Here is a 16,714-nt window from a genome sequence, read left to right on the forward strand (position 1 = left end):
ATAGTTAAAAGATCTGAAGTCGTGGCCCCACTGCAGTGAACGGTTTGGTCTGAGAGGGGCGATTGGATCATTCCTTTCAAGATCCAGCATCGGCTTAATGGACTGACCGTCTTCCACTGTGTTTCCCTGTTCTATGGGCTGATGACAAGGAAGATAATTTGCCTTCTAGATGCTGATCCTGCCTCTGAGAGAGACCGCTGTTTGTTTAAGTCCCATCCTGGGCCCTCTCATAATGCAGATTGACATCAGCGTCTGGGAATGGTTGGAAGGTGCTGTCTCTCAGTTGATGCTTTCAAAACTGAGTGTGTGTCTGATCTCCCAAGTGGATGTGAAAAATCCCAGTGTACAAATCTACGGAAGAGTAGGGCAGCTTCCTCCAGTGTTTTGCTCAATAATTATACCTCAGCCTACATCAGGCAATGTGTTAGTTGTTATGAAACAGTTACTAATGGGACCTACTTGTGTGCAGATTGGCAGCTGTGTATTGAATTCCATTAGAGTTTCCTGAGAGGAACAGTCTCAGTTTAATCCTCTTTGTTTTAATGCATCAAATTCAAGAGCAATGCGTTTGGTTTGGCCATCAGCATCAGGAGGACAAAGGTCATGGGTCAGGAGGTTGCTAAGCCACCATTCAGCAGCATCGACACCATGAAGACAGAGGGTATTGAAACTTCCCATATTCAGGCTCCCCCATGGCCAATAATCTGCCACTTAATACTGAAACCCCCACCTGGATTGGAAAAGCACGGGGGGTGCGGGTTCAAACTGGGGAAGGGAGTGTGGAACAACTCCAACCTGACTGATTACACCCAAACATCAGCTCAGCGTTCCCCTCTTCAGGGGAGAGCTGGAGAAGGTACACTCAGCAGAAGATAAAGCTGAGCCCGTTCCACCTTCACTGTCTCAGGTAGATCCAGTCAGACACTCAGAGCCGCACATTCCATCAGCACTCGAACATTGCAGACACTGCCAGCCGTCCACTGCCTTGGCCACCTTTAGCAGAGAGCTGGTAGCCATAAACCTTAAGGCCTTCCATTGGGTGGACTGGCCCCTGGGTCAACATCTCCTGGGTATCCATACCCCCTGCTGCAAGGACACCTGACAGTGATCGAGTCATACAGTCATCCAGCATGGAAACAGACCCTTCGGTCTCACCAGTCCATGCCAAACACAATCCCAAACTAAACTAGTCCCACCTGTCTGCTCTTGGCCTATATCCCTCCAAACCTTTCCTATCCGTGTACTGATCCAGATGGCTTTTAAATGTTGTAACTGTCCCCATATCCACCCCTTCCTCAGAAAGTTCATTCTACACACAAGCCACTCTCTGTGTAAAACATTTGCTCCTCATGTCTTGTTTAAATCTCTCTCCTCTTACCTTAAAGTTTGCCCCCGGTCTTGAAATGCCCCATCCTATGGAAAAAACACCTCCCATTAACACTTTCTATAGTACTCATGATTTTATAATGTGGAGGTGCTGGTGTTCGACAAAGTCAGAAGTCACATGACACCAGATTACAGTCCAACAGGTTTATTTGAAACCACAAGTGTTGGAGGTCCCACTCCTTGCTCAGGCAGCTAGTGAGAGAAAATACATCGACACAGAACTTATAATCAAAGATCAAAGGGTCATACAGCCTATCCCATACAACTGAGGTGGCTGTTTAATCTTTAAACAGTTAGACTGGAGATCCAGGTTTTGATTGATTATTATGTGAATCCCAGAATTTATTTTAAGTCACAGCCCCAGGATGACCTATCAGTGTAAAGGAGACATCTCAGCTCAGACAGTGCATATGAGAAGTGAAACCTTATTATGGCTCTGTCTGTGTCTCAGGCTGAAGTCAGACTGGTTTTATTTCCCAAGTAGGAATTCATAAAGTGCAACAAGGACTGACTGTCTACAGATTGTGAACTTTTTGAACAAAATTGAATGTATGTGTAAACACAAATCTGTAAATGCAAATTCACCACCATAGATGTGTGTGTGTGTGTGAGAGAGATTTTATAAACCTCGATAAAGTCATGTCCCAACCTCCAGTGAAAAAAGTCCGAGCCTATCCAGCCTTTCTTTATAATTTAAAGCTTTCATACCCGGCACCATCCTGGTAAATCTCTTCTGAAGCCTCTCCAGCTTCACAAAATCCTTCCTGTATAACACTGACAACTAGGGACAGTCAGTGATGGCTGTAATCTGTGGGGACTGTAGTCTCTGGAGGCTGTAATCTGTGGGGACTGTAATCTCTGGAGGCTGTAATCTGTGGGGACTGTAGTCTCTGGAGGCTGTAATCTGTGGGGACTGTAATCTCTGGGGCTGTAATCTCTTGGGGACTGTAGTCTCTGGAGGCTGTAATCTGTGGGGACTGTAGTCTCTGGAGGCTGTAATCTGTGGGGACTGTAGTCTCTGGAGGCTGTAATCTGTGGGGACTGTAGTCTCTGGAGGCTGTAATCTGTGGGGACTGTAGTCTCTGGAGGCTGTAATCTGTGGGGACTGTAGTCTCTGGAGGCTGTAATCTGTGGGGACTGTAGTCTCTGGAGGCTGTAATCTGTGGGGACTGTAGTCTCTGGAGGCTGTAATCTGTGGGGACTGTAGTCTCTGGAGGCTGTAATCTGTGGGGACTGTAGTCTCTGGAGGCTGTAATCTGTGGGGACTGTAGTCTCTGGAGGCTGTAATCTGTGGGGACTGTAGTCTCTGGAGGCTGTAATCTGTGGGGACTGTAGTCTCTGGAGGCTGTAATCTGTGGGGACTGTAGTCTCTGGAGGCTGTAATCTGTGGGGACTGTAGTCTCTGGAGGCTGTAATCTGTGGGGACTGTAGTCTCTGGAGGCTGTAATCTGTGGGGACTGTAGTCTCTGGAGGCTGTAATCTGTGGGGACTGTAGTCTCTGGAGGCTGTAATCTGTGGGGACTGTAGTCTCTGGAGGCTGTAATCTGTGGGGACTGTAGTCTCTGGAGGCTGTAATCTGTGGGGACTGTAGTCTCTGGAGGCTGTAATCTGTGGGGACTGTAGTCTCTGGAGGCTGTAATCTGTGGGGACTGTAGTCTCTGGAGGCTGTAATCTGTGGGGACTGTAGTCTCTGGAGGCTGTAATCTGTGGGGACTGTAGTCTCTGGAGGCTGTAATCTGTGGGGACTGTAGTCTCTGGAGGCTGTAATCTGTGGGGACTGTAGTCTCTCATCGGGAGCAACGGATACAATAAATGATATTAGTGGATGTGCAGGTAAAACTTTGATTTTTACCTTTGTGTAGGAAGGTCTTATGAACTCTCTGGTGCCATACAGAGGGAATGCTGCCCTGTCAGAGGGTCACATGAGACATTAATCTGACACCTCAACTGCCCTTTTGGCTAAAAGGTCTGATCAAACTATTTTTAAGAAGTTCGAGGGAGTTATCTCCAGTGTCTGTAAATTGGTTTATCAGTGACAACATTTCAAAACATCTGCAATTGGTGTCAATTGCGTTAAAACATTCCTGAAGTCATGAAAGGTGGTTTATACATGCAAATTTATTCTTTTGTTTTTTAAGAGGAGGCAAGAAATATGCCAAAATAATGATTTGTTGGATTATTTTATTCAGAAGGTATGTAGCCTCTGGCAAGCAAACTTTACTGGAATATTACCAGAGATGATGGCCAGCAGGGGAGGGTGACCCAGCTATATGAAGACAATCCTGACAATTGAACTAACTGAGTTCTTTTCAGATTATGCATTGGTTTAGTAGGATAGACAGGAGGAGAGTGTGGGCCGAAGGGCCTGTGCCTATGCTGTAGTGTTCTTTGAAGATGCTTTCAATAGAGGCCATAAGAATATGTTTACCTCTCATAAATCTGACAAAGAGTTCAGAAGAAACTTTAGTCACTTCCGAGAGGGATGAGAATGTGAGAGTTGCTGCAGTTGAGAGGAATTGGTACTGGGACATTTAAATATAAGCTGGTTAACACATAGAGGGAGAACAGAATAGCAGGGATGCTGATAGAGTGAGAGGGTAAAGGTTGATGTGATGTGGCTGGGCCTGTTGCTGTGCAGTGCATTTTAGGTAATCCTTGGCAACACTTGTTCTTTATAGTTGTGGTGTGAGGTGCTTTCTGCCTGGGTTATAAAAATGCAAGACTCCTTCTTGTGCTGCCTTTCATGGGGATTCTCCTGTCTCTACCTGCAGAGTCGATTTCTAATTGTAAATAGTTATACTGTTCATCTCTAGCAATGCCATTACTGAGCCAGAACCTGATTGGAGACTCATTTCTATGACAAGGTAGGCCTGAGACACCACGCGGTCTCATCCTGCTCCTGTTTTCTTATGTTCTTTGATTTTTATTTTAAGAGTCTGTATTCTCCCCGGTCCAGCTAATAAATGCCCTCCCTGTTCTAATTGTGCGACATAATCTGTGAGGCACAACAATAAAATGAAAAGATCATAAGATGGAGATGCAGAAGCAGGCCATTCAGCCCATTGAGTCTGTTCTGTCATTCAATGAGATCATAGCTGTTAATCTTCAATTTCATTTTCCTACCTTTTCCCCATAACCCTTGATTCCCTCACTCATTAAAAATCAGTCTGTCTCAGCCTTGGATATACTTATTAGCCCATCCTCACCAGCCCTCTGTGGTAAAGAATTCCAAAGAGCCCTTACTCTGAGATTATGTTAGGATTACCAGATTACCAGATCCAAATCGGCTCACTCCTTGGTTGGATCCAAAACATATTGTTCCAGGGAACTATCCCACATACAGTCTGAATTTTCCTTCATGACTACCTTTGTCAATTTTATTTTCCTCAATCTATGTGAAGATTAAAATCACCCATGTTGATTGTACAGCCCTTTTTACAAGCCCTCATCATCTCCTGGTTTATCCTCTCTCCTACAGTAAAGCTGCCATTAGGAGGCCGAGAGATCTTTCTCATTAATATCTTCTTCCCTTTGTTACCTGTTACCTGTTTGGATTCTACATCTTGTGATTCAAAATCATTTTTTGCTACCAACATTGCTACCCCACCACCCGTCCCTTCCTACCTGCCTGCTCTTTCGAGAAGTCACATGCACTTGAGGATTTCATTAGATTAGATTACTTACAGTGTGGAAACAGGCCCTTCGGCCCAACAAGTCCACACCTACTCTCCGGAGAGCAACCCACCCAGACCCATTCCCTTACATTTACCCCTTCATCTAACACTACGGGCAATTTAGCATGGCCAATTCACCTGACCTGCACATCTTTGGACTTTGGGAGGAAACCGGAGCACCCAGAGGAAACCCACGCAGACACAGGGAGAACGTGCAAACTCCACATAGTCAGTCGCCTGAGGCGGGAATTGAACCCAGGTCTCTGGCGCTGTGAGGCAGCAGTGCTAACCACTATGCTACCATGCCGCCCACAATTCCCAGCTTTGATCTCCTTGTAGCTGGATTTCTGTAATAGCTGTATGGTCATACCCATTTCCCTGTATTTGTTCATTCATTTATTTTGTTCTGATGACTCTGCTCATTTACATAGAGTGCCTTTTTACCATTTGCTGCTGTATTTTTGTTCTTCTTGTACAGTCTGTCCCTTCCAGTACCACTCTGATTATCATTAAGTAACTAGCTGTCCTGCAAGGCTGCCATAGCCTTTTACCCACCATCCCCTGTACAGCAACTATCCCCTCACCCTGTTTTCAGTTTTTCGCCACCCGACAGCTATGGAGAAGGATGTACGATAAAAGGCGATTTGTTTGTTGTTCTTCACTGAGAGACTGATACACTGATATACACAGTTGAAGGTCAGTGCCTGATGTAGTTGAAAGGAGAATACAAGATGGGGGAGAATCTAATCGTGTTTAGGTAATGTCAAGTTCCATTTTTAAAGTCTAGTTTTTTTAGTTTAGAAATCACACAACACCAGGTTATAGTCCAACAAGTTTATTTGGAAGCACTAGCTTTCAGAGTTTTTTTAGTGTCCTGGATCAACATTTATCTCTCAACTAACATCACCAAAGATGTGCAGATGAGGTGGATTGGCCATGCTAAATTGCCCTGTAGTATCGAGGGAGGTGCAGGCTAGGTGGGTGAGTCATGGGTTATAAGGACAGAGTAGGATTCTCTTTGGAGGGTCGGTGCAGGATCAATAGACCCTTTCCACATGTAGGGAAGCCATGATTCACCAGTATAACTAACATAATTAATTCAGGATTATTTGGGTCATTTTTCCCATTGCTGTTCTGAGGGTGGATGGGCTTGCTGTGTTGTGTTACAGCAGCAACATAACAAGTGGAACCACGGAAGGCCAATCCATCCCCTGAGCCAGCTCTGTCATTAAATATGAATATGGTGGATCTGATTGTAGTCACATCTCCACTTTCCTGCCAGCTTCACCTGATTCCCCATATAACGCTTGGCTCCTTATCCATCAAACATCTGTTGAATTCATCATTGAATATATTCAATGCTCTAGCCTCCAGCACTCCTGGGGTAGAGAACTCCAATATCTTTGCATTACGCTACCACCTACACGTCAGGCAGCATTTCATTGGTGTTGGGCTTTCTTAACGTGAAAGGTGCAATCTGAATACAAGTTCATATTTTGCCTTGTTATTGCTCAGAGTACAAACTCCCCACAAATTTCACAGATCGTTAATTCTTTAAATCTGTAACCAATTTTTATTTTTTTTATAAACAAACAGTAAGTAACACATGTAATTTTACAGTCATTTAAAACATCAACTGGAAATAAAACAGTTTCTTGAACACCAGTGGAATATTAAGTCATATAAACATCAGAAACTTCACAATGTCATTCACTACACAAAGTGAACTCAAATCAGAGAGAGAAAGAGAGAGTTACTTCACCCAGTATGAAGGTTCACAGAGCTCGCAGCCTCACGAGCAACATGACAGCAGGAACACTGCAATACATCGATGACACACATCAAGCATTCAAGCAGGATAGGTCATGTAAGTGATCAGACACAAAGGCAACTAGTTATCATTCTACAACATCTGATGCTAATGTTTTTTACACTTCATTATCATAAAGATTAGCATTTAATTATGGTGTGTTGTCTCACAGCAGGCTTAGATATTCTTTATTAAGTACAAAGGGAGGAGGGGCACCGTCTGGTTATGGCTGTACTTAAGTTGTGACTATCAGAAAGAATCAGAATCCTTTATTTGGCAGTGTCTTTTTGTTTTATACACATATATATATCTCTGCTTCTTGATATGACTTAACTTTGTCAATTAAACCCGCACATTACCATCTCAGTGGCAGTTTCTGACGCAATGTGCTCGTTGCCTGACTTGTTAAAATCCTGAGCTAAGTTTATACTAACATTGAATAACTAAAGCTTTCAATACGACTGCTCGGTCTTACGTGCAAGGCGTTGTGGCCCGATGATAGGAGAACACCATTTCACAATGCTTTGTTTGTGTTTATCATTGCACAGTGCTCGAAAACAATGCTGTTTGTGATTTTGTCAGTTTCTGCTGTTTCCCTGGAATTCGAGATTTAGCTCTCCTGCACAGATACCAACCCCCCCGCCCCCTCAGTGCCGTGTTGGTCCCCATTGTCTGAGTGGAACTTGGGGTGTCGGAGGGGGGAAGTTATGCAGTCAACCTGACAGGGCAGCGGAAAGGAATGATTATCCTGGCAAGAAATTAAAACAGATAAACTCACACATCAGAATCAAAATTACTATTGAATAAACTTGTTGCTATCCCACTGAAGATTCTATATTTCTAAGCACACAGGGCAGTCACAGTGATACACAGAACAGTCCTTTAGACTCTAATGGAATGACTGGTAGCTTTAATAATTAGTGCCATTGACTACATTAGAACAAGAGAAAACATTTAAAAACTCTTTCCAAATTGTGTGCCAATTCACAAAACAGTGATGGCACTTGCTTCAGTTCATTACTCCTGGCCCTCTCGCTTACCTTAACTGAAATGTGATCCCTTCCTGCTCAATAGGTTTCACAAGAAGGAAATCACTGGAATGCAGAAGAAATATGTAACTCATAATATATAGCATTGACTTTCCTATTTATCAGTCAATTTATATAATTTAAAATAGAACATCTTATTAAAAACAATACACAGAATAAGAAATGCTAACAACATACAAACGCACAGACTAGAAATCATTTTCCGCTTTACGGTGTATATACAACTGTGAGATACATATTTCAATCATGCCCTATCTACACAGATCATATTGCTTAAAAGGATGATAGTTTTGGAAAGGAATGTTGACATGAAGGAATATTTGTTCTTAACCAGATCTACGTTTAAATAATGGTGCAGTGCAGAGGGAAAGGGACTGAATAGGAGGAGAGTAACCACTGGAAGTGGCTGGGAAGGGAAAACCAGTAAAACTAGTCAATGAGAACGTACTGGTCTGCCTCATCTTGTGTACTTTACAATGGAGGACCAGTATGACCAGTATGTCACCCACTTCCTAGTATTACTGTTTTTGGTTTACAGGTTTTTTTCCCTCTGGGGTCGGAGGCTGAGGTACAATATTTACACACACGTGATGATGAGTATTAAATGGAGAAACACTGAAAGGCTTTTCATTTCTTCAGGCCAAGGGCGACATCCACTTCTTCCTCAGACTGCAGGGTGTGCCATTGTGCTATGGGACGCCTTGGATTGGCCAGCATGTCTGACCAATGGCGAAGCTCTGCAGCTGTGCTGTTGTAGCCAACGAAGACCTTCCCGATAGCATCATTTTTGCCGATCTTGTCATAGTCCAGGACAGTGACCACAACCTGCACCTTCTGTGGGAGAATAAACATGGAAGACGGTTACAAGGAGATGGTAATGCAAAGCTGCCCTTTTACTGATTCAGTTCTGCTCAATGATCATGAACTGGTTTTCCTCTTCCATGAGATTAGGAACAGCCTTGTGCAGTGTTTAGGAGCTCTGTCACATGCAGTCACAGCTTCAGTTTCAGAGCTTTCTGATACTTTACACAAAGTGAAGGCTGACACTGTGCTGTGAGCAAATGAGTTCTAAATCATAAAATCATACAGCACACCAGAGGCTCTTCAGCCCATCAAGTCAGTACTGCCAAAGATACGCTTCTACCTACGCTAGTCCCATTTTCCTGTACTGGGCACGTAGTGTGCCAGTGCTGTCGCTTTAAGAGGTTATATTGCCCTGGTTTCTTTCTGGAGAGGGGTTGAACAAGAGGTACCAAGCTAGCTAGTTAAGACCACCAGAGGAAACAGCTTGGGAGGCCTTGGGTTTATTTTAATGCAGCCTGAAAGGGTGTAGCCAGCTCTCACAGATGAGGATTTCTGGGTTTTGGTTTCTCAGTAACATCAGAAGCTATTGAGTCTCAACAGAGCTGGAAGCTTCAGTCAATGTCTCCTGGCTGCTACTTTCACTGAACTTTCTTGATGTTTTTTCCTGCTGGATGTGAGAACCTGTGTCTGAATTTGCCTTTTTTTTCAAGGGGACTGTTTATGGGATGTTGCTATGTTGGAACAGTTAATTAGTAATAGTTAATATATCTGTTATCCTGATAAGTTTCCAATAGAGTTATTTTAAATTTCTCTTTCGTTGGTGGAATTTTAACTACAGTGTTGAAATAAATTGTGTTTTGCTAACATCGAGCAGTCTGACCAGTCGCATTGCACCAGGAACAGACACCTCACATTCACCTTTAAACATTTCGGATATAGGCTACCTTCTTAAAATATTTTGAGGGGGTCTGGTCTGGTCTGGGTCATAACAATAGCCTTGAACGTTATGATATTTTGAGTGGGTCATCCCAGTCCTTTTTAAAGCTTTGTGAGGTTTCCCACCTCAACATCACCCCCACATCGCCCCACCCCCAGGCAGTGCATTCTAGACTTCCACCAGCCAATGCGTGAAAAGAAACATTTTCTCAAGTCCCCTCCAAAATTCCAGTCTTTCACTTTAAAAATGATGCCACCTTGTTACTGACCTTTTGACTAAGGGGATCAGCTGCTCTCTGTTCACCCTGTCCATGCCCCTCATCATCATATACACCTCAACCAGGTCCCTTCTCAGCCTCCTCTGTTCGAAGGAAAACAACCCCTTTCCAGCCTTTCTTGATCTCGGGGATAAGGGGCTTGTCACATAAGGAGCAGCAGAGGACTTAGGGTCTGTACTTAGTGGAGTTTAGAAGGATGGGGGGGAGGGAGGTGGAGAGATCTGATTGAAACTTACAGAATACCGAGCGGCCTGGACAGAGTGGACATTGGGAAGATGTTTCCACTAGTAGGAGAGACCAGGACCTTAGGGCACAGCCTCAGAGTGAAGGGATGGCCCTTTAAGAGAAGTTTCTTCAGCCAGAGAGTGGGGAATCTGTGGGACTCATTACTGCAGAGGGCTGGGGAGGCCAAGTTACTGAGAGTATATAAGACAGAGATAGATAGGTTCCTGATCAGTAAGGGGATCAAGGGTTACAGGGTGAAGGCAGGAGAATGGGGTTGAGAAACCTACCAGCCATGATTAAATGGTGGAGCAGACTAGATGGGCCGAATGGGCTAATTCTGCCACTATATCTTATGGTCTTATGGTTCGAATTGTAAAAGCAATCCCAGTCATTTATGCCAGTGAGGGGTCCAGGTGTTAGTGACAGGGGAATTATTCAATCGCCTCAGTCCTGCTCAGTATTTGTGATGCCACTAATACGGGTTATTTTCAATTGTTCAGCAGCGCCAATCAGGCAGTGGTTTATGGGAAGGTGGCAAAGGTCACCACTTTCTTTATTGTCTCCAAACAGTTAAAAAACCCTCAATCCATTTCCTGGTACTAACTATGGGCGATTATATTAATTGTGCATTGATAATATTCCTGGATGTTATTGAAAACAGTGTTTTTGCTGTTTGTGTTGCCCTATTAAAGCTCATGGAAGCAAGTGTCAGTCATCTCAGCTCCAGGACATCTCTGCAGGAGCTCCTCAGGAGAGTGACCTAGGCCTAACCATCTTCAGCTGCTTCCATATGCCCTTCCCTCCATCATCAGGTCAGAATTGGGGATGTTCCCCGATGATTGCACAATGTTCAACACCTTTCATTATTCAGGTACTGAAGCAGTCTATATTCAAATGCAGCAAGACCTGGACAATACCCAGATAAGCATAACATTTGTGCCACACAAATTCCAGGCAATGACCACCTCCAACAAGAGAAAAACCTTTCACTCTTGACATTCAATTACCATCACTCAATCCCCCAGCATCAACATCCTAAGAGTTATCATTGATCAGAAACTGAACTGGACTCACCATATAAACACAGCGGCTACAAGAGCAGGTCAGAGGATAGGAATACTGAAGCAAGTAACTCACCTCCTGTCTCCCCAAAGCCTGTCCACCATCTACAAGGTACAAGTCCGGAGTGTGATGGAATATTCCCCACTTGCCTGGATGGGGGCAGCCCCAACAACACTCAGGAAGCCTCACACCATCCAGGTCAAAGCAGCCCACTGGTCGGCATTACATTCACAAGCATCCACTCCCTCCACCACCAATGCTCAGTAGCAGCAGTGTGTATCAGCTACAAGATGCACTGCAGCACCTCACCAAGATTCCTTATCAGCACCTTCCAAACCCACAACCACCTCCATCTAGAAACAGATACACGGGAACACCACCCTGTACAAGCTCCCCTCCAAATCACTCATCATCCTAACTTGGAAATATATCGCCGTTACTTCACTGTCACTGAGTCAGAATCCTAGAATTCCCTCTCTAAGGGCATTGTGCATCTACCCACAGCACATGGATTGGAGCGGTTCAAGAAGGTAGCTCACCCCCACCTTCTCAAGGGGCAATTGGGGACGGGCAATAAATACTGGGCCCAGCTGGTGTTGCCCCACATCCCAAGAGCGAATAAAAAGTTAATGACAGTTTGCATGAATGCTACTTTGTATTGGGCAGGTGAAGGAATAATCTAATTGAATCCAATGGGGTAGATGGTCAGAAATAATCTCAGTGGAAAAGTCCAGAGTCTTAAAGTTAAAATTCAAGCTGAGTTCTTCAGCTGTTTAGAAATAATCTCAGTGGACATTTGGAACTCTGTCTTCCTCAAAAGGCTGTGGGTTGATTGGAATTTTCAGAATTGGGTCTGGCAGATCTTTGAGGTTGAGTTGTGAAGGAATATGGACTATTGGTCGATTGGTGACTGTTGAGCAGTGGCACATTAATTGGGAGCTTTATGGCTTCCTCAAACTTCCTTCATTTTAATTCATTCACAGGAATGAATTCAAGTCAGCATTTATTGCCCATCCCTCATCACCCAAAAGACAGATAAGAATCAATCACATTGCTCTGCGTCTGGAGTCGCACGTAGGCTATACCAGGTGAAGTTGGCAGATTTCCTTCCCTCAGGGACATTACTGAACCAGCTAGGTATTCCCCTAACAATTAACATTCATCACCATTAAATCACAGATTTTTATAGAAATCAAATTCCACCTATGGAAGGATTTGAACTCAGCCCCCCAGAATGTTAGCTGAGTTTCTGGATTAATAGTCTAGCGATAATACCACTAGGTCATTGCCTTACCTTCTCTACTAGAGCACAAACAAGTGAGGCTTCTCTCTATAATTCAAGTTGGACACAGCCCCTTTCCTTTGGTCTGCTGTCTAACCTGGACTGTGCTGCAACAGCAACATAACAATTGCAAAGTTGGTTTTAAACCTCTGCCCCTAAGCTGGGGGATTCTGCAGCTCCTAGGGACAGTGACGAGTTTGATTGAGACCCTTCACACTTTGAGAAAACACGGAATATTTATGCTGTGTAAAGTTTTACTGCACAGGAGGAGGCTAATCAGTCTCTGGGCTACCTCTTTGAAGGTTAGTTCATTAACCCCACAGGCCTGCTCCTTCCCTATGGCTGTGCCATACTTGCCTGTTTAATTTATTGATCCAATTTCCTTCTGAAAGTTTTCACTGAATCTGATCTGAGCAGTCTTTTACGCAGTGCACTCTGAATCAAAACAATTCATGACACAAAAAGAATTCTCTTCTGCCTCCCCCTGTTTCTGTTCCAATTATCTGACATTGGTGTTACCCATCCTGCCACCAGTGGAACCATTTCTGAAATATTTGTTTCATCAAATTCCTCATTATTCTGAACATCTCTGATTAATCTCTCCTAACTTTCCCTGTTGGATGAGAGAATGATTTCATCTTCTCTTTGTCTCTCACTGTGCCTCTCATGTCTGGAACGGTTCTGGTGAACTGATGTCTTGCTCACCAGTGGATGTGATCATTCCTGTTACCTGGATTTGCTCAAATGGTACTTCAAAGCTGAAGGACTCGTTGTAGTAGGGGTTAAGGGTATTTTTCTTAATTGTTGTCTTCTTTTTCTTCAGCCTTTTACCATTCTGCATCAGATGGATCTTCACGTAGGGATCTAGGAAAGTAATAACAAACAAAATATAAAATATGATCAGTAATGGCTTTGTAATTCACTGCAGACTCGATATTTTTAGTGCAACTTTGCTCTCGGTAAATGTTTTGCACGTGTGGGAATTTGCATTTTCCTTTCTCCTGGTAAACTGACCAGCTGCAGTTTCTGTTTCGATTCTCATGTTCATGAGCTCAGGACGCCCCAGCTGTTGCACTGTGGGAAATGGTCACTTGTGTACAGCTAACTCCTACATTAGTAACCAGATTATTTGCAGTAGTTTTTTTTCCCTTTATTCATGGGGTGAGGACGTTGCTGGCTAGGCCAACATTTATTGCCCATCCCTAATTCACCCAGAGGGCAGTTAAGAGTCAACTATGTTGCTGTGGATCTGGAGTCACATGTAGGCCCGATCAGACAAGGATGGCGGTTTCTCTCACTTTTTAGGACATTAATGAACCAGGTGGGTTATTCCAACAGTGCATTCATGATCATCATTTATATAAATGATTTGGATGTGAGCACAGAAGGCATAGTTAGTAAGTTTGCAGATGACACCAAAATTGGAGGTGTAGTGGACAGCGAAGAAGGTTACCTCAGATTACAATAGGATCTTGATCAGATGGGCCAATGGGCTGAGAAGTGACCGATGGAGATTAATTTAGATAAATGTGAGGTGCTGCATTTTGGGAAAACAAATCTTAGCAGGACTCATACACTTAATGGTAAGGTCCTAGGGAGTGTTGCTGAATAAAGAGACCTTGGAGTGCAGGTTCATAGCTCCTTGAAAGTGGAGTCGCAGGTAGATAGGATAGTGAAGAAGGCATTTGGTATGCTTTCCTTTATTGGTCAGAGTATTGAGTACAGGAGTTGGGAGGTCATGTTGCGGCTGGACAGGACATTGATTAGGCCGCTGTTGGACTATTGCGTGCAATTCTGGTCTCCTTCCTATCAGAAAGATGTTGTGAAACTTGAAACGGTTCAGAAAAGAGTGTCAGAGGCTAAGGGGTGACCTTATAGAAATTTATAAAATCGTCAGGGACATGGATACGATAAATAGACAAAGTCTCTTCCCTGGGGTTGGGGAGTCCAGAACTAGAGGGCATAGGTTTAGGGTGAGAGGGGAAAGATATAAAAGAGACCTAAGGGGCAATTTTTTCACGCAGAGGGTGGTACGTGTATGGAATGAGCTGCCAGAGGATGTGGTGGAGGCAGGTATAATTGCAACATTTAAGAGGCATTTGGATGGGTATATGAATAGGAAGGGTTTGGAGGGATATGGGCCGGGTGCTGGCAGGTGGGACTGGATTGGGTTGGGATATCTGGTCAGCATGGACAGGTTGGACCGAAAGGTCTGTTTCCATGCTTTACATCTCTCTGACTCTAAATTGCAGATTTTTGTTTAGTTGAATTCAAATTCCACAATCTACCATGGCAGGATTTGAAACTGGGTCCCCAGGACATTATCTGGATTGCTGGATTAACAGGCCAGTGATAATACCACTAGGCCATCACCTCCCGCTTCTGATGTAGTGATGTTGGTTAAGGAATAAATATTGGGGTGGACTCTCTTGTTCCTCTTTGTTGGAGGACGGAAAGACTAGGTCTCTCGTTAACATTTCATGTGAAAGCCAGTACCCACAGCAGTGCTACACTCCCTCAGTACTACACCGTGAGCGTTAGCCTAGAGTCCATATGTAAATCTTTGTGGATACTTTCTGATTTGCTGCTGACACCAAATCCTGAAACATAGTTTCCTTTATGTGCTGCAGATTAATTAAAGCCAACCTCCAGCTTTTGTCTTTACATTACAGTAATGATGACACTTTGGTAATACATATCATTCATGAAGCAATCTGGGACATTGTGAGGATTAAAAAGATGCTACAGAAATGCAGGTTTCTCCCTTGCACATGCAGGCATGGTAGCAGGGATACAGATGAGAGAGAGCAAGCAGCCAAGGTAAATACATTAATCCCATGTCCCTCGTTTAAACTGTGAGCTGCTTTTATTTAAAGGGAGACTGTGCTAGTTCTTGATGTCTTTTCATTGAGTCCTAAGGCATAAAAGGAGAGAGTTTGATGAATCCTAGTCTATTCCGACTTCCTGAAAGAACTATCCCATTCATCCCTTTCTTCTGCCCTTTCCCCACAATCCTGAAAACATTCATTTTTTAAGACCCCATCCAATCTCCTTTTGAAAGTGACTGTTCAATCAGATTCCATTTTGTTCAGGCAGCAGTTTCCAGATCAGAACAATCCTCCTCTGCCCCACATCATCACCGACTTGCAAGACAGAAAGGGGGTTGATGAAATTGCAAAGTCCATAACTATTTTAACTCCAGCATTGGATCACATTGTCTGGGATATTGTATTCACATCAGACAGCAATTTGGGGAACTCAAACATTTCCAGTATAACACTTTCAAAATGCCACATCCTAATAGTTCCATGACTCTACATATTGTTTTTGCACTTGACTGAAATGTAAGTAAAATTGTCACAGACTCATTGAAGATGATTGCATTTCATCAGAGCCTTAAATCTTTCATTTATTCTTGGTTTAGGATGATTACACCCAAGGTCTTTTTCTCAAGCTTTTGTTTATGCAGTATATTTATTAAACATTCATGAATAAGTAAACACAGAGGAAAGATATGTCTTCATTTTGTGTTGCACTTAGAGTATTTGTGTTAATCTTTCCAGCAAATTGTGGCACTGAATGTATAATAAGAATTATGCCCATGCAAAGTTATTTTAACATTCAACAAGAGTATCTGTATGCATTTTCCACAACATTGAAAATCCCAGCACAAAATGAGGCTATTGGGCCTATTGTACATGCGCTGGTCCCCATGATACCTGGACTTTGAACATAGAACATTACAGCACACTACAGGCCCTTCAGCCCTCGATGTTGTGCTGACCTGTGAAACCAATCTGAAGCCCATCTATCCCACACTATTCAATTATCATCCTTCGGAGATGCCGGTGTTGGACTGGGGTGTACAAAGTTAAAAATCACACAACACCAGGTTATAGACAGAGAACACAGGGGGCTAACACCTTCAACACATTAGCTAGCGATCACCATTGTTAACAGCTAACCCGAGAATGCAACTTTAAAAAAAAGGGTTTTGTGATTTACACATGAAAGAAGTGAAACTATCACTGTATTCTAACAGATGAAAGGCTTAACAGACAATCAATTCTTCAATGTATAATTTCAGTTACATCACACTGCAAATTTTTGCTATAAATTCTGTGTTACGATCGAGCCCTCCACTACCACCTGATGAAGGAGCGTCGCTCCGAAAGCTAGCGCTTCCAATTAAACCTGTTGGACTATAA

General features: G+C 43.4%; 1 protein-coding gene across 1 annotated transcript in view; it reads right to left on the reverse strand.

The window, feature by feature from the left end:
• Window positions 1-6,613: 6,613 nt before the first annotated feature.
• Window positions 6,614-16,714, reverse strand: part of LOC122559449 (synaptotagmin-A-like) — a 218,219-nt gene continuing 208,118 nt past the window's right edge. Inside the window, exons 4-5 of the mRNA XM_043708900.1 lie at window positions 13,237-13,422; window positions 6,614-8,753 (exon numbers count right to left, since the gene is read on the reverse strand). Coding sequence (XP_043564835.1) covers window positions 8,547-8,753; window positions 13,237-13,422 — 393 coding nt within the window. The 3' untranslated portion in view covers window positions 6,614-8,546. The remainder of the gene's footprint in view (window positions 8,754-13,236; window positions 13,423-16,714) is intronic.

This window comes from Chiloscyllium plagiosum, chromosome 19 (genome assembly GCF_004010195.1).
Source record: "Chiloscyllium plagiosum isolate BGI_BamShark_2017 chromosome 19, ASM401019v2, whole genome shotgun sequence".
NCBI classification, from domain to species: domain Eukaryota; kingdom Metazoa; phylum Chordata; class Chondrichthyes; order Orectolobiformes; family Hemiscylliidae; genus Chiloscyllium; species Chiloscyllium plagiosum.